The 22208-nt window shown below is 38.9% G+C and overlaps 1 protein-coding gene across 4 annotated transcripts in view; it reads right to left on the bottom strand.

Moving 5' to 3' along the window:
• Positions 1 to 1248: 1248 nt before the first annotated feature.
• The window catches only part of PSMA3 (proteasome 20S subunit alpha 3), a 28728-nt gene continuing 7768 nt past the window's right edge, over positions 1249 to 22208 (bottom strand). For 2 of the 4 annotated variants that reach the window (XM_063333686.1, XM_063333685.1), the window contains exons 6-13: positions 21857 to 21958; positions 21647 to 21720; positions 20978 to 21050; positions 20007 to 20072; positions 16410 to 16456; positions 11529 to 11596; positions 11320 to 11384; positions 10581 to 10765 (exon numbers count right to left, since the gene is read on the bottom strand). In XM_063333686.1, the coding sequence (XP_063189756.1) occupies positions 10721 to 10765; positions 11320 to 11384; positions 11529 to 11596; positions 16410 to 16456; positions 20007 to 20072; positions 20978 to 21050; positions 21647 to 21720; positions 21857 to 21958 (540 nt within the window). In that variant the 3' untranslated portion in view covers positions 10581 to 10720. Of the gene's footprint in view, positions 2073 to 2659; positions 2851 to 10580; positions 10766 to 11319; positions 11385 to 11528; positions 11597 to 16409; positions 16457 to 20006; positions 20073 to 20977; positions 21051 to 21646; positions 21721 to 21856; positions 21959 to 22208 lie in introns of those variants that run through there. The other 2 variants (XM_063333688.1, XM_063333687.1) reach the window with 2 other exon arrangements.

Here is a 22208-nt window from a genome sequence, read left to right on the forward strand (position 1 = left end):
TTGTTGGAATATGAACTTCAGGACTCAGAGTTACACCATGGTAATGAATTTTTACATCCTAAATGCATGTCAGTGTTAACTAGCCCCGGGACTTCAAGATAGCTTGCTTGTACTGTATCCTCGCAGCTGTGCCCCATCCCCCAGCGCTACCCCTAACAGGGAAACAGTTGAAATGAGTGGAAGAAATGAGCAGTGGACTTTTCTGTTGTGAGCCACTTTATCGTGAGCCTCTCTGTTAATTTTACAGAGCTAACGCTTTAGAAGCTCTAGAATGAGACAAATCATGGTAAATCCTTTGAATATCTAATCTCTCTAGACGTTCTATAAGGTACAAATTTTTTTAACGTCATCGTTCAAAACAGTAGTGCTTGTATTATGTGTACTTTGTTAGTACCAAAGTTCTTGCAGATACAGTACAGAAGATTCACCTGAAGATATGCATTTTGGTCTTAGCTTGTGCAAATTAGCACTAGGCTTCTTACTTTTGTGTTTACTGTTCTTAAATTATCAAGGCACTCTTAAGCATGACACCGGTCTTTGGTAATATGTAACTTTAGAGTTTAGGTAATGGCTGTAGGTAAATTAGAAAAAATAATGTATTTTGGTGTATTAGTTGCAGAATGTACAGAAATTTTGCCCAAAGTCTTCCACGTACGTGGTGCTTGACAGGACAAGGCAAGTATAGGAATGTCTCTGTCTTACAGCATTCTTTCTACGAATAGGAGAGTAAGTAGCAGCCAAATAAAACTGTTGAATGTATCATGTGGCTTTCTTGAGAAGAGAGATTTCTGGGATAAATAAGATATTTTAATTCTGTTCAGTAGTCACATACTGTTCTTGACATACTGCACTTACACGTAGATGAAAGAACTCGGAATACACATACAATCACAGCCAAAATATTTAAAAAACATTAAAAATACTGATTCTTGTTCTAACATTGAGCTTCTTTGTATGTAATGAAAGGGAAAGACTGCTGCTTTTATGTGAGATTTTACAGATGTTCAGGAGACTCTTGGCTTCTTTTATTTCTGTCTCAAGTGTTTAGTGTTTGGTTTGGTTTGGTGTTTTTTTTGTTTGGTTGGTTTGTTTTTGTTTTTTAATGCTCTTCCTCTTGGTGTCTCTATTTTGTAAGTAAATAGGCAACGCTTTTACCAGCGCTGGTTGAGAAAGCATCTGCCTTGCGGTTCAGAACCTCTGCCTGTGTGGAACTGCTCTATTTCTGTAAAAATGAAGGAAGCAAAAGTGTGCGTCCCACAGAGCTTTATTATCGAAGTGATTGCAAACTGCTCAGACAAGAGTGTGTTAAGAAGTTGTGAAGTACTAATGTGCAGGTAGAAAGGAAAAAAAATCCCAATGAATGTGAAGTTAACAACAGAAAGTTAATTCAGTAATAGCTGGATTATAAAAGTGAAAGGTCAGACCTTCTTTCCTAGTCATGGATAAAATTTTGCTTTACTGTTAGCTATCAGCAATAAGTTCCTTCATATTTATTATTGTGTGTGAGAGAGAGAAAACAAACAAAAACATCTGGTAATGCTAAATGCTTACCTACAGTTTCCCCAGCTCTGGTAGATTCCTGTCCCCATGTTCAGAAAAATGGATATTTAGTTATTCAAACATAACTGTGCATGCTGTTTGTATTGCGATTGTTGCTGCTGGAGAAGACAGGAAGTCCGGCAACCCCTTAGGAAGCCTGAATTAGCACATTATATCCACTGAAGTTTAGTAGTGGTTTCTTGAATCTGACATGGGTATGTTTTGCAGCAGTGCAGTATCTCTTCTTGATATGAATAATCATAAAAATACTTGCTGCATAGTATTTTGTATGAGAAAAATCTGGGAATTGGGTTTCCTGTCAGCTCTGCTGACTCACCTTGTAGTTGCTTTTTCCAGTAACGCTTGTAAAAGGATGTTATGTGCTCAGCTTGTTGAAGTAGAGTAACTCTTGTTAGCAACTTCAAAGATTGCCAGGCAGAAGTAGTCCCGTTTTTACTGAATAAACTACATCCAGACTTCGTTATACTTTGTGGCTGCAGATGTTAACTACAATCCCACGTGTTGCAAAATGCCTGCAGAAATCAGTGATGCATTAACTGATGTGTGTTATTAGCAGCCTAGCAGCAAGAGAAGAGGTTTTGGTTTTCAACTGGTGTAACTGCTGCTTTCATCCCAGCCTGGTGTTTTGGCATGTATCATGCAATCTTTTAATTCCAAACGTAAAATGTTCCTTTTTTAAGACTGATTTGGTAATCTTGTGTTTGGACAGAATAAATGCTGTGTTATAAAAGCCTGGTTTTATTCTTTCTGGTAAGTAATTTTCTATTATGATAGCTAACTTATTTGTATTAAATGTTAATGCTAGCTAATTTAGCAACTATGGAAAAAGGGTGCCTATTGCCAGGGTTTATTTAAGATTGGATTCTAAAGCCAGATTTTGCATGTTTTGTCACGTGCTGTTAAATTATCTGAATATAGATGTTTAACTTCTCTTCTGTTGCCTCGTAAAGGGATGCAAGATATGGAATTTGACTACAAATATACTTAAATTCCTGTATTATTTCTAAGGACTACAAGTTCACATTGGTGACAATAGTGAGGGTATTTACAACTACATTGGGGAGGTCATGCAGTGTCGCAAAACAATAGCGCACAGTACTATAGAGAAAAGCAGCTTTAATTTAGATGTGGCAAAGGACTTTTGTTGTCATCATCTGCAATCAAATAATCAGTCTGTCTTTTAAAGTTTGAAGTCAAATGAGAATTTAGTTGCTCTTCTGGATGGTAACGTTACTTCACGTGACTGCTGAAGGAGAGCATCCTTACATATTCTTCAAAATAACATTGTCTCTGAATGCAAGCAGTAAAGGCAAAGGATTAGATCTGCCTGTCATTAGTGAATAATCGAACCTTCTGTTTCAGACTTTATAAATATCTTTTTTTTTGTGACAGGCACAAGACACAAGTTATACTAGAAATGTATCCTATGCACATAACACATATGGCCTATGTTAGTGCATCAGTCATTGCACTATTGTAAATTTTAACTTTTAAAACTCTATTTTTTAACTGGCTTCTAAATTCTCTCTGCAGCTTTTTTCTGACTTCTGAGCTGTAGATGTTATTACTGATGTAAACATTTTATCTGTGGAAGTTTTGATCTTTCAAAGTGAGAAGAGATGGCTTTCCTACAGGATTGGACAAGTGGTTTTCTGTGTAAATACAGTCAGTCACCAGTCTACAGAGCAGATACGGTTTTAGTGTTCCTAGAATAAACTTAAGTTTAAAACATTTAAACTTGCATCTGAATCTCTAAATAGTCTGTATTCTTCCTAACAGACCACCTGAGCTTATTTATAAATAAGCTTGAGTAACCTTCCACTTAAAGCAAACATACAGGGTAAAACTTGAATGCAAAATCCATGTGTTCTGGGGAGTGGCAATTACATACTTCATTGCTATGAAAACTAACAGGAGAAAAAGTCTTTAAAGTTTTAACAATTAAATGAGGTTGCATGTTGAAGAACCTTACTGCAATGTTCTGAATAAATTAAGCTTCTGAAATACTTAAGAAGTACTTCTTAAATGTTTTAAGTTCTGATACCTACATTGGAGCAACAGCATGGATACTTTTTCAACCTTTTGTGATACCAGACTGGGAGTAAATGTATACTGAATAGCTGTCTAATGCTATCCATATCTAAGATGTTGATTGATGCTGAAGCTAGAGAGCTGAAACAGGCTGTTGTTTCACTTTGGCAAAGAGAACAAACTCCAGGTGGATTAATTTCTCAATACCTGTTTTAATAGATTCAGCATTTTCTTGTTTTTCAGAAGTAGTTTTGAGTTATCTGTTACGACCAATCTCAATTAAGAATCTTCCTTGCTTATGCTATGTTGCTAGTTTGTATCTTGGAAGGCTTCCCCCACCACCACCCCCCCCCCGCCATCTCCTGACAGGACTTCTTGCTGCAGAAGTATCCATGTTAAAAAGCACAAGAAGGAAATAAAACTGTTAAAGAGTTATGTTCTCATATATACAGGCCTTTCCAGACATTGGTAAGTGGCTTGTTCAGCTTGGATTTTTACTAAAATATCTTTCCATACTTGTAGAGATTAAAAAATAGGATTCTAATACTGATGGTGAGTCCTTGGACATGGTCCACCTGCCAGCAAAGGTGTCACTCTCAAGCTTGTCAACACCGATAAGGTGTTGATTAAAATGATGGATTATTACAGATGCAGGTTGTAGAGCAACGTGATCCAACTGAATTGGGACTATAGATGCACGGTCTTTCCTTGTAACTAGTTTCCAGAAAGCAATGTGTATGCCACTATAGTATGCAGCCTAGCACAAAGAAGCAAGAACTACTTCTGCAAAGCATGGCTGCTCAGCAAAAGAAAGCTTGTGAAGGCAGTAGTTCCATGTGGCCTTTCTTCTAAAGCTTCTGCTTGTCCAAATTACTTTTGGACTAGATGACCTTTAAAGGTCCCTTCCAACCCAAACTATTGTATGATTCTATGATGCTTAGCGTTAACTTGCTTTTCATCCTCAGCTAACAAGACAGCAGCTGGTCAGTACTGATTCTTTTTTAAAAGTATTAATGCCCTCAATCTTTTCAATTTAATAACATTTAATTATTTTTGGATTTAATAACATTATTTGCTGTAAGTAACTGCTGTTAGTGAGAATCTACTGTTTGGCCAGTGATTATATTCTGATTTTTTCCTACTTTGCTGCCTTTTTCAAAATATACTTTTTATTTGTGTATATTGTTCGGAGGATATTATTACCAGTAGCTAATTTCCACGTGGTTAGGGAGTTAGCTGACCAATCAACACTGCGTAATGCACGTTTAACTTGTGAATTAATTGCAAGAACATACCGTTTGCAGGACCTTCAGGGATATAGAATCACAGAACGGCTCGGGTTGGAAGGGACATAAAGATCATCTAGTTCCAACCCCCCTGCCCTGGGCAGGGACACCTCCCACTAGACCAGGCTGCTCAAAGCCCCATCCAGCCTGGCCTTGAACGCCTCCAGGGATGGGGCATCCACTGCCTCCCTGGGCAACCTGTTCCACTGCCTCACCACCCTCACAGTAAATAGTTTCTTCCTAATATCCAATCTAAACACCCCATGTTTTTTCTAAACTCTTACTTGGCTTGTCTTACCATGTCACCTAAAATGGTATTTTCAGTGGGTAGTTCTTACACTGTCTTTAGGGGAGACTTCTGCTTTTTCTGTATGTGATTATACACACGTGTTTGGACTATGCTGCTGCCTGCTTTATTCTAGTTGTCCATTTTTGGTTGGCACAGCAACTTGTAAGAACCATTTTTAACCAACTGTCTCAGAGTCCTTTAACAGCTACGTACTGAAGATGAAAGAGCATCTGGAAATAGGAAACTTGGTTTGAGCTTGGTTGTACATCCCATGTTCTCAAATACTAGAGTGTACTTACTGGACAAAGAGTAAGGCTACACCCTTACCTTTTCTACTACCACCTGTTTTCTGCAACTCTGTATAATTAAACATAATAGGTAGCAAGACCTTCTACGATGGAAAGTTACAAGCAGTTGGCGTCTCAAAATAGCTCTCAGTTCTGAAGTAAAAGTAACTTCCTTGTTGCATGTAACTTGAAAAACTGGTGGGTAGAGAAAAAGCTAGTCCATGTCTTACAGGCATACGCAACTGAAGGAAGAAAATGAGGGGGAGAGAACAGTCTCCATACTGTATTTTTGGTGCTGTTAGAGTCTTAAAATTGTAATGACAACTAATACCGTTTTTCTCTTCAGAATCTTGAAATTGTGCACTTTATTTTAAGGTCATGATTATCTTCCAGCTGATAAATGCTTAAGATGCATTGTTGAATTTGCTGTTTTGTGTTTCCTTCTATGGTTACAGTTTTATCTTAAGGAAGAGACTTGCAAAACAGCGTATGTAGGTATTCCAAATCTCCCTTAAGCGTGACTTGGACTATATAGCCAGATAGCATCCCAAGCACTATTGTGTCTGTACAGTCACACTTTCAGCACGTGGGGCTTTTACCTCTGGCCATCCAGCTATTTTTGGTCATGAGAAGGAAGTAACAAGTGACTTGATGCTTGGCATACTTCAGATCTGCATGAGACAAATTCTGTTTGAAATGTTTCCTTTCTGAGAGTCAGTACCAAATACATATTAGTACTATTTCTTTTGGAGGTACCCTTATGGATATCTGCCACACAGGAGATTTTACATATGCATTACTTCTATAAGCTGTTGTTCTATAAGCTTCTAACAGCTCAATCATACCATAATTTCATCAGCAGTACTGGTCAGTTGTAATGAGGATACTATCCAAACCAGTACTTTTCATGGCCTTCTAAAGGTAGTACAAACAATGAAAACTGATTAACCTGATGCAGTAGCCTAAACTTGACTTTTTGAACTCTGCAAGTCCAGTTGCACATTCTAAAATCTGTCATAGAGATGTATGTAAGTAAACTAGATACTGGAACGTGGTTTTGGGTTTTTTGTTTTTTTTTTTTAATTTGTCACCTGCAGTTCACCATAGTCCCCTTCTTAAGTCTTTTTAACACAGCTTCTGTATGTGGACTTGCTGTCTAAATAATTATAACAGGGTATGTGAAATATCCAGTCTTATTAAATATCAGAGTAGTGATTCATCAGGCACTAAGTAGCAGTCAGTGGATGTATGAGACTTAAAGGGAGAGGAAGCATCTTCCTGTACATCCTACTCTCGTGCCATTATTGGATCTATGTATAACACTCCTTGGTGGAGGGATGACTAAGCTAAGAGATCAGTTTGTCTATGCAGTCTTACTTTCTAGTGTTCTGTTAAAGTCTGTGCTTTGGGTCTTAAGCAACAGCATATGCTATTAAAACTCTGAGCTTTAAGCGTTTCAACATGGCAAGAACTTGTTATGCGTTCCAAGTGTGTATTTGACTTTCTGCTCTATTATGTATTCTCACGCATGGCCAGAACCTGGACTAAGTAGGTTACTTGTGGAGCTCAAAGCAAGAAGTGCTGCTTGGTATGGGCTAACTATGCTTCCTTCTGTTATCTTTAGAACTGAAACTTCCCAGTGCTTTGGACAGAAATAATTAAAATGAGACTGTTAAGAAGAACCTCCTGCTCAAATCTCTAATTCAGAAACTCTCACCTTGCCCATTTATTAGCGTTGCAATGCATTTTCACATTTCAGTGTTAAACTGAAGTTATAATTGACCATTTTCAAGCCAATTATAAAAGCTAATTTTAATTTTAGGGAAGGGGATCTAAGCCCTACTTTTGTAAGAAAGCATGTTGCCTCTGCTGCTGAAGGCCAGTTCTGGGAGCCTTCAGAAGTCAATGTCACAGACTGCTGCTATTAGGTCTGTCATATTGGGCCTGCACGTGTTGCAAGCACCTTTGAATCAAGTCAGCCAACTGGCCTGTCCTAGTCCCTTGGCATGTTACAAGACTCACTGCTCTCAGAGTGAGCTTACTCAAAAGTAGTAATATTTAAGTAGGTGCATGTGATATTGTCTCAAGGAACAGCTCTTCTAGAGCTTCAGCTCCACAGACTCTGAGCATACATACTTCATCCAGATGAAGCTACAAGAGACTGACTGGTGAAAGCTTTCAAATCTTTGTTTTATCTGATCAGTCAGTGTTCTCTGGGCTTAAATCAAACTCTTCCTGCTAGATATTTTTTAAGACTGGAGGGTAAGGGATTATCTACAATACAGCTAGATAATTTTTTTCATAGTCCTGTACTTAAAAGAGAGCCTCTGCTAAAAGTAACCTCTTTTTGTTGAGATTTAATATTCTTTTCTCTTGTTCTATAACAGATCTAGTCCTCACTTAAATAATAATCTCAGATCCAGCTTGAGCCCTTCTGGAGCTTAACTTTCACCAAGTGATTTGCCTCAGACAGCTCTATATATTTAGAAGAAAAACCCATGGTCTTCAACACCTAATCAAAGTTTAATGATGCTGTGCTGTCCCACTGCATTTTTAAGTTTTTATGTGGTCAGTGTTGCCATGAGTAGCCACTTCTTTTTGGAAGATTTCTTCCATTGTTCGACACAGCAACACGTAAATACTAATTCTCAGCAAAATTCATTAAAGTTGGCATTTAGCCTATCAGATGTGGACTAAATTAGTGAAACATTACGATGGCTACTGCACAACTGTATAATTAAGCATTAAGTAACTAGCTTCAAGTTAAATGCAATGTGGTTGTCGCATTGGTTATCCCAGCTGGAACTGCGACTAGGTTAAGGCTACAAAAATAGCTGTAATGGGGAGTTTGCAGCAGGTTTTCTGCTGAAATGAGAGTCCTTCTGGACTAGAAATCTATTTTAATGGGCCTTATTGTTAAAAGTTACCAATGCTTAATTTCAGATCAAATAGAAGCCTGCTAGGTTTCAGTTTCTAAATTTAAGGGAAATTTCAATGTTTAAATAGCGCACGCAGAATTTTCCTGCTTTTTTTCCTCCTTGACCCACCCCTGCTCCTGAATAAATGCAAATATTTTTTCCCCACGTTCTAATGCTCACTTTTTTTACTCTTTCCCCATCTGCAGTCAATGGAAATGGAAGTAATAGATTATTTTTTTCTTTACCATAGATAAAGATCAGTTCTCATAAACAGGTTAAGCCTATACTCTGATAACTTAGTGATTTAATTTGGAAAAGAACCTGACAGTAATAATCACCTTGGTATTGCTTAACTCAGTATAGCCACAACAGGCAAGACTGCTGTGCAACACTTTGTAAATTTTGCAGTAGGTAGTAATACATACATACTCTTGAACTGCTTCTCATTGAACTTTACTATACACCTTTACACAACAAGTGAAAAATCAGAGCATGGTTCCTCAAAGGAGCTTTTTGGCTAGCTACTTATTAGAGAACATGGCAACCTGGAAATGCTGAATAAGTAACTACCTTGCTCTGTTCCTACCTGTATCTTTTCACATATTGTAGAACATAGTCCTTCTACTTCATCCGGTAAACACACAACTATCTTGCTCTTCTCACTTAACCCTGAAACTGTGTAACTGTTTTACTTCTGTCCCTAATTCCGAACAGCCGTCACTGAAAGCTCTGGATGGATATGTGTAACCACACATGGGGATGGCTTTTAACTTCCATTTATCAGTGTGTCGGCAACACTTTCAGTACAGACTAAAGACAAAGTGAACAGGATCGGGTAGTTCTGCTGTCATATACAGTAAGTTAAAGATTATCCCTCAGCTAATGCTTAGAGCGATGATAGGAGTTTCCTGACTGGCACTCACTAATGACTCAAACAGCTGAATCAGCAGTAAACTTCAGTAGTAAATTCAGTTTGAAGAAATGCAACATAGAACTAAAGGCTGCCTCGGTGTAACTGCTGTATTATTACCTCACGAGGAGACACTGAAGGAGGCTATCTGGCATGTCATGATTAACACTGGCTGAGGCAGGCCTGATCAAGAGTTCTAGCAGCCTTTGAAAGCTATGCCCAGCTTGAGTGGAAAGAGTTCAGGTACCTTGACTCCAGCTACGGCTTAAGCCTGAGACAGTCACTAAGTATCAAGACAGATCCATCTATATCTGTTGACTTTCCCTTGCCGCAAAAAGTAGAACCTGTATCTTGTAATCCCATTAGAAAAGAGACTGCAGAGGCCAAGGGTTGTTTTTTTCAAAAGGAAAAAACTGTATAAAAAAATAAACCTTTAAAGGAAAGCTTTTGTTTTAAGGGCTGGTGATCATTAATACTTAGCATTAAAGCTGAGGAGTTTAATTCATTAGAAAAGTATGCATTTTTAGATTAAGATGACTATTTTAACTGCATGTTCAAATAAGACTTCAATTTTAACTGAGCTTTAAGTTGGTGAAGTTTGTTACTTTGTCTTTCAAGACTTAAAAGTGGCTAGAATAGACACTCTTTCTTTCCTAGGAAGTGGGGAACGAAAGCAGGAAAGCTTCTTTTCAACTCCTAGGAAGGTCAACAATTGATAAAGATGATTCAGAAGTGGTTTAAGAAACTACAGCTGAATGAAGCTGTTTAAAAATATGTTAGCTCTTCAAGCAGTTACATAGATCTCTCAGCTTTAGAACTTAACCCAAGCACTATTTTAAACTGAATTAGTTTTTAATTTCTCCTACTCTTCAGATGAACCTAAGTTTAATACGTCAGAGTAAAACTCCTTTTCCTGAACTCTTGCTTGTTATGTAGGCTGTAGCTATGCACATCACCTTAACTGTAAAACAGCCATTTACAGGTTAAGTATGTTCTCATCTCTTCTCCCAAGAGCAATCACAGAATATGGCTATGAATGAACCACAAATTGTTATACTGGTTAATCAAGGAATAACCAAGTACTAGTTTTTAATACTAAACTCTGCAGTATAAACAAAAGGCTTTCAAATTTCTAAGCAGATTGTTTTTCTGTACCTAGCCTGGCTCAAATAGAGTGCTGTAGTAAGAGAAAGCAACAAGAGCCTGATAATATCTTTCCTTCTTAATGTCTGTTTTGATATGGAGTGCAGTTGCTTCTTTATGATGCTGGCCTATACTCTTTTGAAGTAAAAGCCAGTAGGCAGTAAAATGGAAAATTTATTAGTCACTCAACTGGTCACTCAGTTTCTTTCAAGTACATAATAGCATCCCATGCTTAATACATTATAAACAAACCTGTTCTAAGTTAAGAAAAGTTGAACTTGTCTTGAAGTAACATGTTACATGTTGTCATCATCTGATTCATCTTCCTCTTTCAAAGATTCCTATTTTAAAAAGAAGTTTAATTAAAAATAGTTTAACAGTTGTTTTATAATGTGGGCTATAATTAGCAAAACTAGTTTTGCTGTAGCTCTCAATCTATCCAAAGCCTTGTATTCACCAGCTAGTTCATATCTTTAGGAGGTAATACTGAGCACCATCATTACTTTTAGAACAAAAGCAAAGCTGTTAAATGCTGTAAGTCTAACTTAACTTAGTCCATATAGTCTTTAAAAACTGATCTAGGCAACATGACTTACTACCTCTCCTACTCACTTACATAATTGTTGAAGAGTTAATACATTTACTTTTGAAGGAGAAACATGCCATCTGTGCAAGCCTGCTGAATTACGCTGTTTTTGAAAGTAAGATCTAACCCTGGATTACACTAAACTTCACAATTCTTCCTTCAGAATAACATCAGCTAGTGCTCAAGTGATGTGTGTTTTAACTATGCATTTTCCAGCCATCCCAACAGTTAGTTAGTTCAGTTAGTTCCTTCTACTCTAGACTTGATTGTCAAGTGAAGCACTGAAACACTGCCAAAGTCAGACCTTACCTTGGCATATTTTTCTGCTTCTTCCCTGATGTCTCTGGGAACAATTTCATGTTTTCCATTGGTTACTGCCAATAAAAAGAGTACACCTTAAGTAGAATTCAAACAAAAGACTTGACATACAGAGTGAAGTTAAGGAGCAATGTTTTACTTTAGTTACAGAAAGTTATAAGTTTTATATAGTGCTTATAGAAATTACAGAAATGCATTACTTTCTCCAACCCAGCTGAGTTCCAGCTCAAAAGCTTTGTCCTTTACTTCATCATGAACTATGTAGATTCTGGAAGGAACAGAGAAATCACAGATTAGAAAAGATTGATCAATAGGCTAAAAATACTTTCATCCTTTCACAGGTTGCTTCTGTTGAAGTACTCTTCTTACGGTTAACAGAAGCTCTCCCCATGCTTTCTCCCCTGCCCGTACACACACAAAAACCATCAGAGAATTTTTCAGTCTTAATTGCTAGTATAACAATACATTAAATGATTACAGCTAAGATGCAGGTTGAGATGTTCGAGTTATCCTAATCAGAACAAACATTAACATTCAAACACTGCAGAACCAAGGCTACATCATCATTGCCTGCTTCTGCTAGATTAGGTGTAATACAGTTAAGAGTGTCCTATATTTCCCCTGTAAATCTTATTCCCGTTTACACTTAAGACTAAATCTCAACATCATAGTATCTTGTGTCTAATTAGAAGCCTGTACACAGATCTCCATATAGACTGCCATGCTTATGTCAAATATGATGGTAATCAGAATTTAAACTACAAGTGGTATTAGCAGCATACACAGTACCATCCAGACTAGTAAAATCCCTCCTTAGTCTGTGGGACAAAAATTTTACGCTATAATAGCAATACTGATTTGACTGCATCATAGTATTCAGTACTCAGTGGCAGAACGTGTAAACAAACTGTAACAACCCTCAGTTGAGACATACACTGAAAACAACAGAACTTACAATAACCTGTGGCTTCACTTTTTGAGAAGGTTGTATTCCTTAGTTTGTTTCGGAAAGTATTAATAAGTCAAAATCTGAAAAATACCAGCTGCTTCTAGCCAACATAGAAAGCTTGGCAATAGTGGAGGAAGGAAGGACACCTTCAGCACCACACAAAATGCTTTCAATTAAAGTTGATAAAAGTTAACATTGGTGTCCAGGGAAGTATCACTATATGCTTATGTTCTTCTGACACCCTTCTGTCACCGTTACACTGGACTTACTACTCATCATCGCTTAAGATGATCTATAGGCCTTTCTTATGTGTTCAGCTGGGTACAAGCTTTTTGCAACAACATGTACCATTACAAGCTCTTGAAGAAATCGTTACTCTGGGCTCTGTCTACTATTTTAGGGTTAAAAAAAAATAATTAAAATCTTTGCTATCTTGCTAAATGCTCCTAAGGAGCTGAACTTAAGCTGAAAAACAGAGTTATACCTAGAGCTGCTGTTAAGTTTTGAGCTGAGGCAGAATTAAAGAACAGAAGCCTTTTTATTACTTGAAAAATCCGTGCCTTACTTGAGCCATGACTGCTGTGAGGTCCTTGCTGGGTTTCAAGAACAGAGATCCTACAAATTTTTTCCTCTAGCTGCTGCCTTGACAGCCTCAGACACAAACTTTGAAATAAACTCACATGCTCAAACACCAATGATAGAAGCACATTTATTACTTCTTTATAATCTTCTAAGCAATAGCCATAAAATAACTGGAGAATACAGTTTTGCAGCTGCAGATTATTAAATTTGTGACAAGCACAAGACATGTCCCTAAAGCATTAAAATGAAGTGTTGTAGATACCTGAAAGGATGGTTGTATTTGTTTGAAGAGATACTAATTCATAAAGTATTTTCAAGTTAGATTACTACTGGCCAATTACAGAATCACAGAATTGTAGGGTTGGAAGGGACCTCTGGAGATCATCTAGTCCAACCCCCCTGCCAGAGCAGGGTCACCTAGAGCAGGCTGCACAGGAACACGTCCAGGCGGGTTTTGAATGTCTCCAGAGATGGAGACTCCACCACCTCTCTGGGCAGCCTGTGCCAGGGCTCTGCCACCCTCAAAGGAAAGAAGTTCCTCCTCATGTTTAGGTGGAACTTCCTATGCTTAAGTTTGTGCCCATCACCTCTTGTCCTGTTAATGGGCACCACTGAAAAGAGCCCGGCCCCATCCTCCTGACACCCATCCTTTAAGTATTTATAAGCACTGCTAAGATCCCCCCTCATCCGTCTTTTTTCCAGACTGAAGAGACCCAAATCCCTCAGCCTTTCTTCATAAGAGAGGTGTTCCAGTCCCCTAATCATCTTAGTAGCCCTTTGCTGCACCCTCTCCAGCAGTTCCCTGTCCCTCTTGAACTGGGGAGCCCAGAACTGGACACAGTGCTCCAGATAAGGCCTCACCAAGGCAGAGTAGAGGGGGAGGATGACCTCCCTTGACCTGCTGGCCACACTCTTCTGGATGCACCCCAGGATGCCACTGGCCTTCTTGGCCACAAGGGCACATTGCTGGCTCATGGTCATCCTGTTGTCCACCAGGACTCCCAGGTCTCTTTCCACACAGCTGCTCTCCAGCAGGACAGCCCCCAACCTGTACTGGTGCATGGGGTTATTCCTCCCCAGGTGCAGCACCCTACACTTGCCCTTATTGAATTTCATAAGGTTCCTCTCTGCCCAACTCTCCAACCTGTCCAGGTCTCTCTGTATGGCGGCACAGCCTTCTGGTGTGTCAGCCACCCCTCCCAGCTTTGTGTCATCAGCAAACTTGCTGAGGGTGCACTCTATCCCTTCATCCAGGTCATTGATGAATATATTGAACAGGACTGGACCCAGTACTGACCCCTGGGGAACACCACTCGTCACTGACCTCCAACTAGACTCTGTGCCCCTAATCACAACCCTCTGAGCTCTGTCTTTCAACCAGTTTTCTGTCCACCCCACTGTCCATTCATCTAACCCACACTTCCTAAGCTTCCGTATGAGGATGCTGTGGGAGACCGTGTCAAAAGCCTTGCTGAAGTCAAGGTTGGACAACATCCACTGCCCTCCCCTCATCTATCCACCCAGTCATGCCATCATAGAAGGCTATCAGATTAGTCAGACATGATTTCCCCTTGGTGAATCCATGTTGAGTACTTCTGATAGCTTTCTTTTCCTCCACATCCCTTGAGATGACACCCAGAACAAGCTGTTCCATCATCTTTCCAGGGATGGAGGTGAGGCTGACCAGCCTGTAGTTCCCTGGGTCTTCCCTCTTGCCCTTTTTGAAGGCTGGAGTGACACTGGCTTTCCTCAGGCACCTTGCCTGTTCTCCAGGACCTGTCAAAGATTATGGAGAGCAGCCCAGCAATAACTTCCGCCAGCTCCCTCAGCACTCTCGGGTGCATCCCATCAGGACCCATGGACTTGTGGATATCTAATTGACCTAACTGATCTCTCACTTGATCCTCCTCAACCAAAGGGAAGTCTTCCTCTTTTCCTGTTAGTTTCTCCCAAGTCTGGGACTCCTGAGGGCTGGGCCAAGCAGTAAAGACTGAAGCAAAGAAGGCATTCAGTAACTCCACCTTCTCTGCGTCCTCCGTCACCATGGCTCCTATCTCATTCAACAGCGGGCCCACAACTTCTCTAGTTTTCCTTTTGCCTCTGATATATTTGAAGAAGCCCTTCCTGTTGAGTTTGACATCCCTAGCCAGGTTTAATTCCAAGGAGGCCTTGGCTTTCCTCGTTTCATCCCTGCATACTCTGACAGCATTCTTGTAATCTTCCCAAGTGGTCAGTCCCTTCTTCCACTTACTGTAAGCTTCCTTCTTCCACTTGAGCTTTTTCAGAGGCTCCCTGCTCAACTATGCAGGCCTCCTGCGTCCCTTGCCTGATTTCTTGCTCTTAGGGGTGCACCGATCCTGAGCTTGGAGGAAGTGGTGAATACCAACCAGCTCTCTTAAGCGCCCCTGCCTTCCAGAGCCCTCACCCACAGGATCTCTCCAAGCAGTTTCTTGAAGAGGTCAAAGTTAGCCCTCCTGAAGTCCAAGGTTGCGATTTTACTTCTTGTTGTTTTGTGAATACCGCCCACGATCCTGAACTCTTATCTTCTCATGATCACTACAGCCAAGGCTGCCCCCAACCTTAATGTCCTCCACCAGTCCCTCTGTGTTTGTCAGTACTAGGTTCAGTAGTGCTCCTCTCCTTGTTGACTCCTGTGTCAATTCATGCTCTACCTAGAGATACTAATTCACAAAGTATTTTCAGGTTAGATTACTACTGGCCAATTCGTGCTCTACCTAGAAGAAAGTCTTCTCTCTTCCTACTATCTTTTTTCTCCCTCATTAATACATGACTTACTGAATGGTACCTTCCCCCCGCCCCCAAGTACACTATACTCACATAGAGTTTGTGGAATAGTAGTAGAAACTACAGGCGATTCTATCACTGATGTGCTGTCCTAAATTGCGTCAGTAAATTGCAAATTAAATATCTCCGGTCTTTTTATGTGGTATCAAGCTTTATCATTTAAATGAGATGAGCTATACCTTATATATATATATATATATATATATATATCTTTAAACAAAGGGTTATGCTTTGCTTCTTTCCTAAGCACTTGAGTTTTTTAGGCAAATAGGAAGGCTGGGTCAAAGACCTCAGCTCTGTTTCTGGACTGCTACTTGATGTCTAAAGCATCAGTTCATTGTGTAATCTGCATAACAAAAGTGTACAGCTCTTTCTTCAAAATCAGGACACCAAGGAGTTTCCCCCATCTGTCACCTGGTTTATATATTTTAAAGCCAGTGACTATATTCAGACAGTTTAACCTTTAATCCACTGGTGCTACAAGTTGCACCTATAAAAAGTAGCAGATGACATCAAAAGCCATATTTTTCACATCCTTTGGCATTTTTCAGTACTGAGTAGCATATCCCATCTCACAAGAAGAGAAAAAATATTAATAGCAGAAGATACTAGAGTCTGCACGAACACTCATCTAGTACAAATGAAACCTGGTACCCAATTTAAAAGGAATAGCTTCAGTTTGAAACCACAGTAAGCTCACCAGTACAGATTTTTGTCGAGTTGGAAAAACAGGCTGGAGACTTACATTTTCGCAACCTCTTTAACAACATCACGGCACGTCATGTCCTTCATCTGCAGACAAAAAATACACAGCTAAAGAGAATATACTGTTTTCCATTTTCATAAGGCCAGAACAGGAATGGCTGCACACATGCCTAATGAGCTTACTGTTTAGTAGTGATAAAAGTGACAAAAAGTTAAAAGAACCAAATTTATTCTCTAGTATGTGTCTTTCAGCCTGATATATGCAAGTCATTCTTCCAGTGAAGAATTCTACAACTGAAAGATTCTATGAAAAAAAACATTACGTGGAAACTTCCACAGTTTAAAGCACTCATCAGCTGGAAGCTGAGAAGCTGAACAGATAAACCTTGGCATCGTAAAAGCTTGACTTGTTCTTAGATGCTTTATGATCAACTGACATAAATTAATCACATGCACAGTTGAGTATGGGGGACGCACCGTACCTTCATGTATAATATTCATGTTCTTTCTAGGTAGTATAGTAATACTTTTGCTCTTAGCAACATTTTAGGCAAGCAATTTTGACTTAAGTAACACCCCTAAGAGGAGAATATTGTTGAGTGTTAACAACCAATGCGTGCCTGAGCAAGGTATCAGCATCTCATTTTATATTTTCTCACTGTTAAATCACAGTCTTCTGACAGTTTCACAGTTAGTCAAAACAAAGTGGTGCCAATTTCCATGACAAAATAATCTTATGTTTTATAGGTCAAATCTCTTGCCAGTCAACTATTCTGGACTACAACGCAGTAATAGGTACATTTCATTAATGCAGGTTCAAAACAAGGTTAGCCTCATTTCCTTTCTCAAGGTCTCATTTGCACAAAAAAGATGGACATCAGCCTTTGATACTGCACTCACAAAAATGCACCTGTCATTATTCATTGGAACCAACAGGATATCAGTCACAAAACACAGCCCAATACATTACACATTTTACTGACACTTCCCCTAGCATAAAATGATTTTCAAGTTCAAAATAAGTTACAATTTCTTTCTTTCCCTATTATTTACACTGAGCTCAGAATGTAATGCAGTAATTATATATGTATTTTACCATCTCTGATTCTCAAAATGTTTTCAAAACCTTAATATGGAAGCTAGTTTTGAGACACTGGTGAAGGAATTAAGATGACAACAGTCCTTTGTTCATGTTGAGTGTCACAGCACTTTCTGGGGAAGCAGTGGGTGAGAGAAAAAATGCCCATGTCTAGTTAGACATGCCATCACAGTCCCATCCCAAGAAGTTTCCAAAACAGAGACCTATTGCCCCAGTCCCTACATTTCTGACACTGGACCCGTAACACACACAGCACAGGCTGCTGTGTACAAATATAACTTGTGTCACACAAACGTTTAAATTGCTGTATGTATTTGTCCATACAAAGTTAGTAGTGAAATACAAAAACCCAAAAGTCTGCTACTATCACACATAATTCCAAGAGAGAAAACCGATGTAAATTTATTTTTTGCCATTACCCTTTTCCCATCCCAGGTATGTTAATTCTGCAGACAATAAGAGTAAACACTGTAACAGTTTATCACAGGAGTTAATTACGATTATGTTCATATATCAAAAAGTCGTATGTAGCATCAGAGCTGCACAAGCAGCACTGTAGAACAGATCAGGAGATTCAGCACTCTCCACAAGACTACAAGTTTTCCCACAGCTGAAGATATCAGACATCTGCAGAAGAAGTAACAGATGTGATTCATGCAGTGTTTTCTGCTTGCACCCTCAGCTACATATGAGGGGTTTGCATACTATGGCCCCTCCCAGATACAGCATCTGCTTTGCAGTACCTGTAAGGTGGGTTTAAAGTTTTGACTACCTGCTTGCCTCTTACTTTCCACCTGTAGTCTTCTCTTCCACGGGAAAAATCTTAGTTGACAGGCTACCGTAGGCAGTGTCACCCCACAAAAGCTTTTGTACTTCTATCTTTTTCCCATTTCAGTTTTGACAAATTCATCTTGTCAAAATTAACTCTGACCTGGAAATCTGCCCAATCTACGGTTAACAAAAAACAACGGCACGCAATACTTGACTTGTTTCACATTCCCGTGACAAGATCATACACGTTACTGAAGACATTCTGCAAACAAGCCATTAAACAAATAAATACAGTTAGGCCATATGGCACATCACTGTTCCCACGTACTAAATTTTACAGGGTCTACTGTAAAGTTAAAGCAATACGCATACTTATTATCTGTACAAAAATCAGTCAATAAAACAGAAGTGCTTGAAAATCCCAGCACTACACAGAAAGTAGATTATATGGAGTAGATTATGTGTTACCCAACATACCACTGTTCTGACAATTTGTACACATGGAAACTGAAATTATGATTTCTCAGATGCCACAAGATCAGATGATCTCGTAGGTTTCTTATACATTTAATTTGGTATTCAAGCATCTGACCAGATTCAAGACTGAACGAATCAAGTCTAGGAACATTTTAATTTTTCCTGTAAGTTTTCAGTTATGATGCTACAGCACCATAAACAGACTACTCTTAAAAGCATGAACCATATGAACTCTGAACCTTTCCATGAATAACTGTGATGCACTTCTCCAGACCAAAACCATAAGTGAGATGCAAGCAGAGTCTAAAGTAAAAATTACATGAGGCAGACCATAAGTAGGCTCATCCCCTGTTAACTGTCTCCAATTCCAAGAGTGTCAAATAGTAAAACACAAGAGAAGGACAGACATCTTTTAGGATTCTAACATAGTTCTAAATCAGCTTAAGGCACACTTTAGTCCATTTCAGTAGCCTTCTCTCCACAGACTAGTTTTGCACAGCCAACTGTTTGCATGCTCATTCAGAAGGCTATAAACAACTTCTCGGTGTGCTCTCACGGAACTTCCTTGTAACACTTCATAAGTTATAATATTGTGCAAGCAGGAAATGCTGAACAGAAACAGCTCTTTTTGGTCACAATGATGGTGTGCCATATAGTTGTACTCTTCCAACATTCACAGCAGTAAAGTCCTTTTCATCAGACATGTAAAAACGTTTTGAAAGGTGTATTACAGCCAGCAACAACAAACTACTTGAACAGATCTTTTGAAAAAAGGTAGTACCTCAACACTAGCCAGCTGTGAAACACTGTCTTACCCGGCAAGGACTTTATTTCTTGCCATTTCATTTTCAGAGTCATAATATTCCAGAGGTTCAGTATTCTGCAGTTCCACTCACTGTCCTTAACAAGACCAGATTTCTCAACTTTTTTAACAAAAGGATCATCTAAAACCTTTGGAAAAAAAAATAGATATACCACCCTGTACAATGCTGCCCTAAGGTTTTCATTCACAACTAAAAACTTATACTTTTATATTAACTCAATTATTTTGCTTGCTAGCATGCACAGTATATGTTTATGCTTCCTGTTTTAAACATCTGCATTCCCTATGAACAACCCATTGCCCAGGGGCAAGACTTGAGGAATACTGCTGTTATAGAGGCTAAAACAGCTAGAATGCACAAAGAAGTATTCCATCTGCTTCTCCTGTATTTTATGTATACAAAAAGGTAACATAATAAGCTAGGAATATTTGTCTTTAAACAGCACCACAAAACTGTAACATCATACCTGAAGTTTCTCTATCTCTGTTTTTGCAGCCTGCCTGGCTTTACCAATGGCACATCCCCAATAACCCTAAAAAAAGAAACAAAACAAAACAAAACCACCACACAATAAAAATTATGCAAATTTCATTAAATACTAAGCCCTCTGTAGTTCTTACTGTCACTTGCATACGACAATCCTCACCCTACCCACATAGCAAGAAGGCTATAATATACAGTAAAGCTTGGTATTGTTGTCTCTTGGGGCACATTCCCAAATTGTTTAATAGAACCCAATCACTATATTAAGTACTACCACTCTTGACAGAAAACAGAGATGCTCAGTAGTTCCTGGAGAGAAATCTACCTGCTCAATTTGTTATTCCAGTGAATGGAAGAACAAACTAGAATTAGAGAAGTTCGCCTACTATGAAAATATATTAAAGTGTAAACCCATAGAAATTAAGCACTTCTACTTCCCTCAACAGCTATGGTATTGGATATATTGAACAAAAATTTTTAAAAAAAATCAGAACAGTTACACTGTGTATTGTCCTGTGCCTAATACAGGGCTGAAGAAGCAGCACTAGCAACAATTAACAAAAGTATCTATTTTGATTTGACTTGCTGTTAGCAGCCAGCGTCAGAGTAAAAGCCTTCTCTTATCTGAAGCTCTCTTATCTGAAGTATTTTGTGAATGGGTTATCGCTACAATACTTGCCCTTTTAGGGCAGTGCATGGGATTTTTAATTGGATATAGCCAGGTGGAATGAACTCCCAAATTTGTGACAGACAAGCTTTAACTAGTTTCTCAGAGACTGTACTTCTAAGAAATACACAATGTGTGTTCAACAAGGGTATGCAAAACCCAGCTCTGTTCATTTTAAGCAGCGATTCACCAGATAGCTCTTTTGGAATGACATTTACTATTATCCTAAGTAGGAACTTTTAAGAGGGGAACTTATGCCAAGCTGGAAATACTTTTGACACACTCACATATGAAACTCCCGATGGATCAATCATGTACAGTTGTGCACCATCATCATCATCATAGGACCCTAACATGAAACTGGAAGGGAAAACATGAAGTTAGAAACGTTTCTTTTACCAACTCACACAGAATTACAGAGACTACAACAACTCAGGTTTCCTACGTTCTTCTTGGAGCAGAGCTCCTCCTATCTTACTACATTCTATTAAGCAATTTATCTGAACAGTTAGGTGTTAACCATGACAGCCCAGCACCTGCAAGTTGCAAGAAGAGTTTCACTTATCTGTAACTAGACAGCAGATCTCAGTTTAGTAGTCCCTTTACTAGAACCGTACAGTAATTGTAACCTAGTCTTTAGCTAGCAGGGCAAGCAGGATGATTGCAGAGGAAGGTTCTGCTTTCGTCACCGTCACAGATTTAATCGCATCAAATCTTCAACTTTAAAATTCAGGGACAAACTGGCAATCTATCTATGTAGAAGCCTGGCATACTGTTACGCAAATACAAATTCTTCACCTCACATTCTCCATACACAAAAAAGGAGGGGAATCTGTTTATAAGATGACTTTTAGGTTACTAATTCCAAGTTTAAAAAAGACCTCAGACAACCTAAGGAGTTTCAGTGATTGTTAAACGAAAGATCCTTACAAACAGCGTATGTTCGAAAGACTTACCTGCAACCAAAAGGTCTGACAGCACTGTATAATGTGTACGCATGCACATACATAGCCACTCTATCTGCAAGATGCTAGGCAGGAAAAGAAAAAAAAATAATTCAAAACCTTTACTTACAGATATAAGTAAGCCTCAAGTAACAGAATTTAATTCTCCATGTCAAGACTAAGAAAGCCAGAAAACCAAAGTGAACTGTGCCAATTTCTTACCTTCAGTGGAATATCATAGCCATAGTTAGATCTAAAGTTAGAAGCTTCTTCTCTAGCTATGTCTGCCAAAGAACGAGCGTCTGCCAGAAGTCCTGCTACTGCCTGAAATGAGAATTGTCATCAGCTAGGCCAAAATACCTTGCAATAACTTAATAAACTTAGTGGACAAAAGTCTAATTACGTGACTTAACCAAGATCTTTACTGAATTCTACATACTACTACAAATGAACTCAGTCAGACTATCCATCTGCTAGCAAGCTCAAAACATGTCAATATAATTATATATTGATACAGAATAGAATTTTTCTCTAGGAAAATCAAGAACCAAAGTTATCTTCATGTTAAATAGTG

Source organism: Chroicocephalus ridibundus, chromosome 4 (genome assembly GCF_963924245.1).
Source record: "Chroicocephalus ridibundus chromosome 4, bChrRid1.1, whole genome shotgun sequence".
NCBI classification, from domain to species: Eukaryota; Metazoa; Chordata; class Aves; order Charadriiformes; family Laridae; genus Chroicocephalus; species Chroicocephalus ridibundus.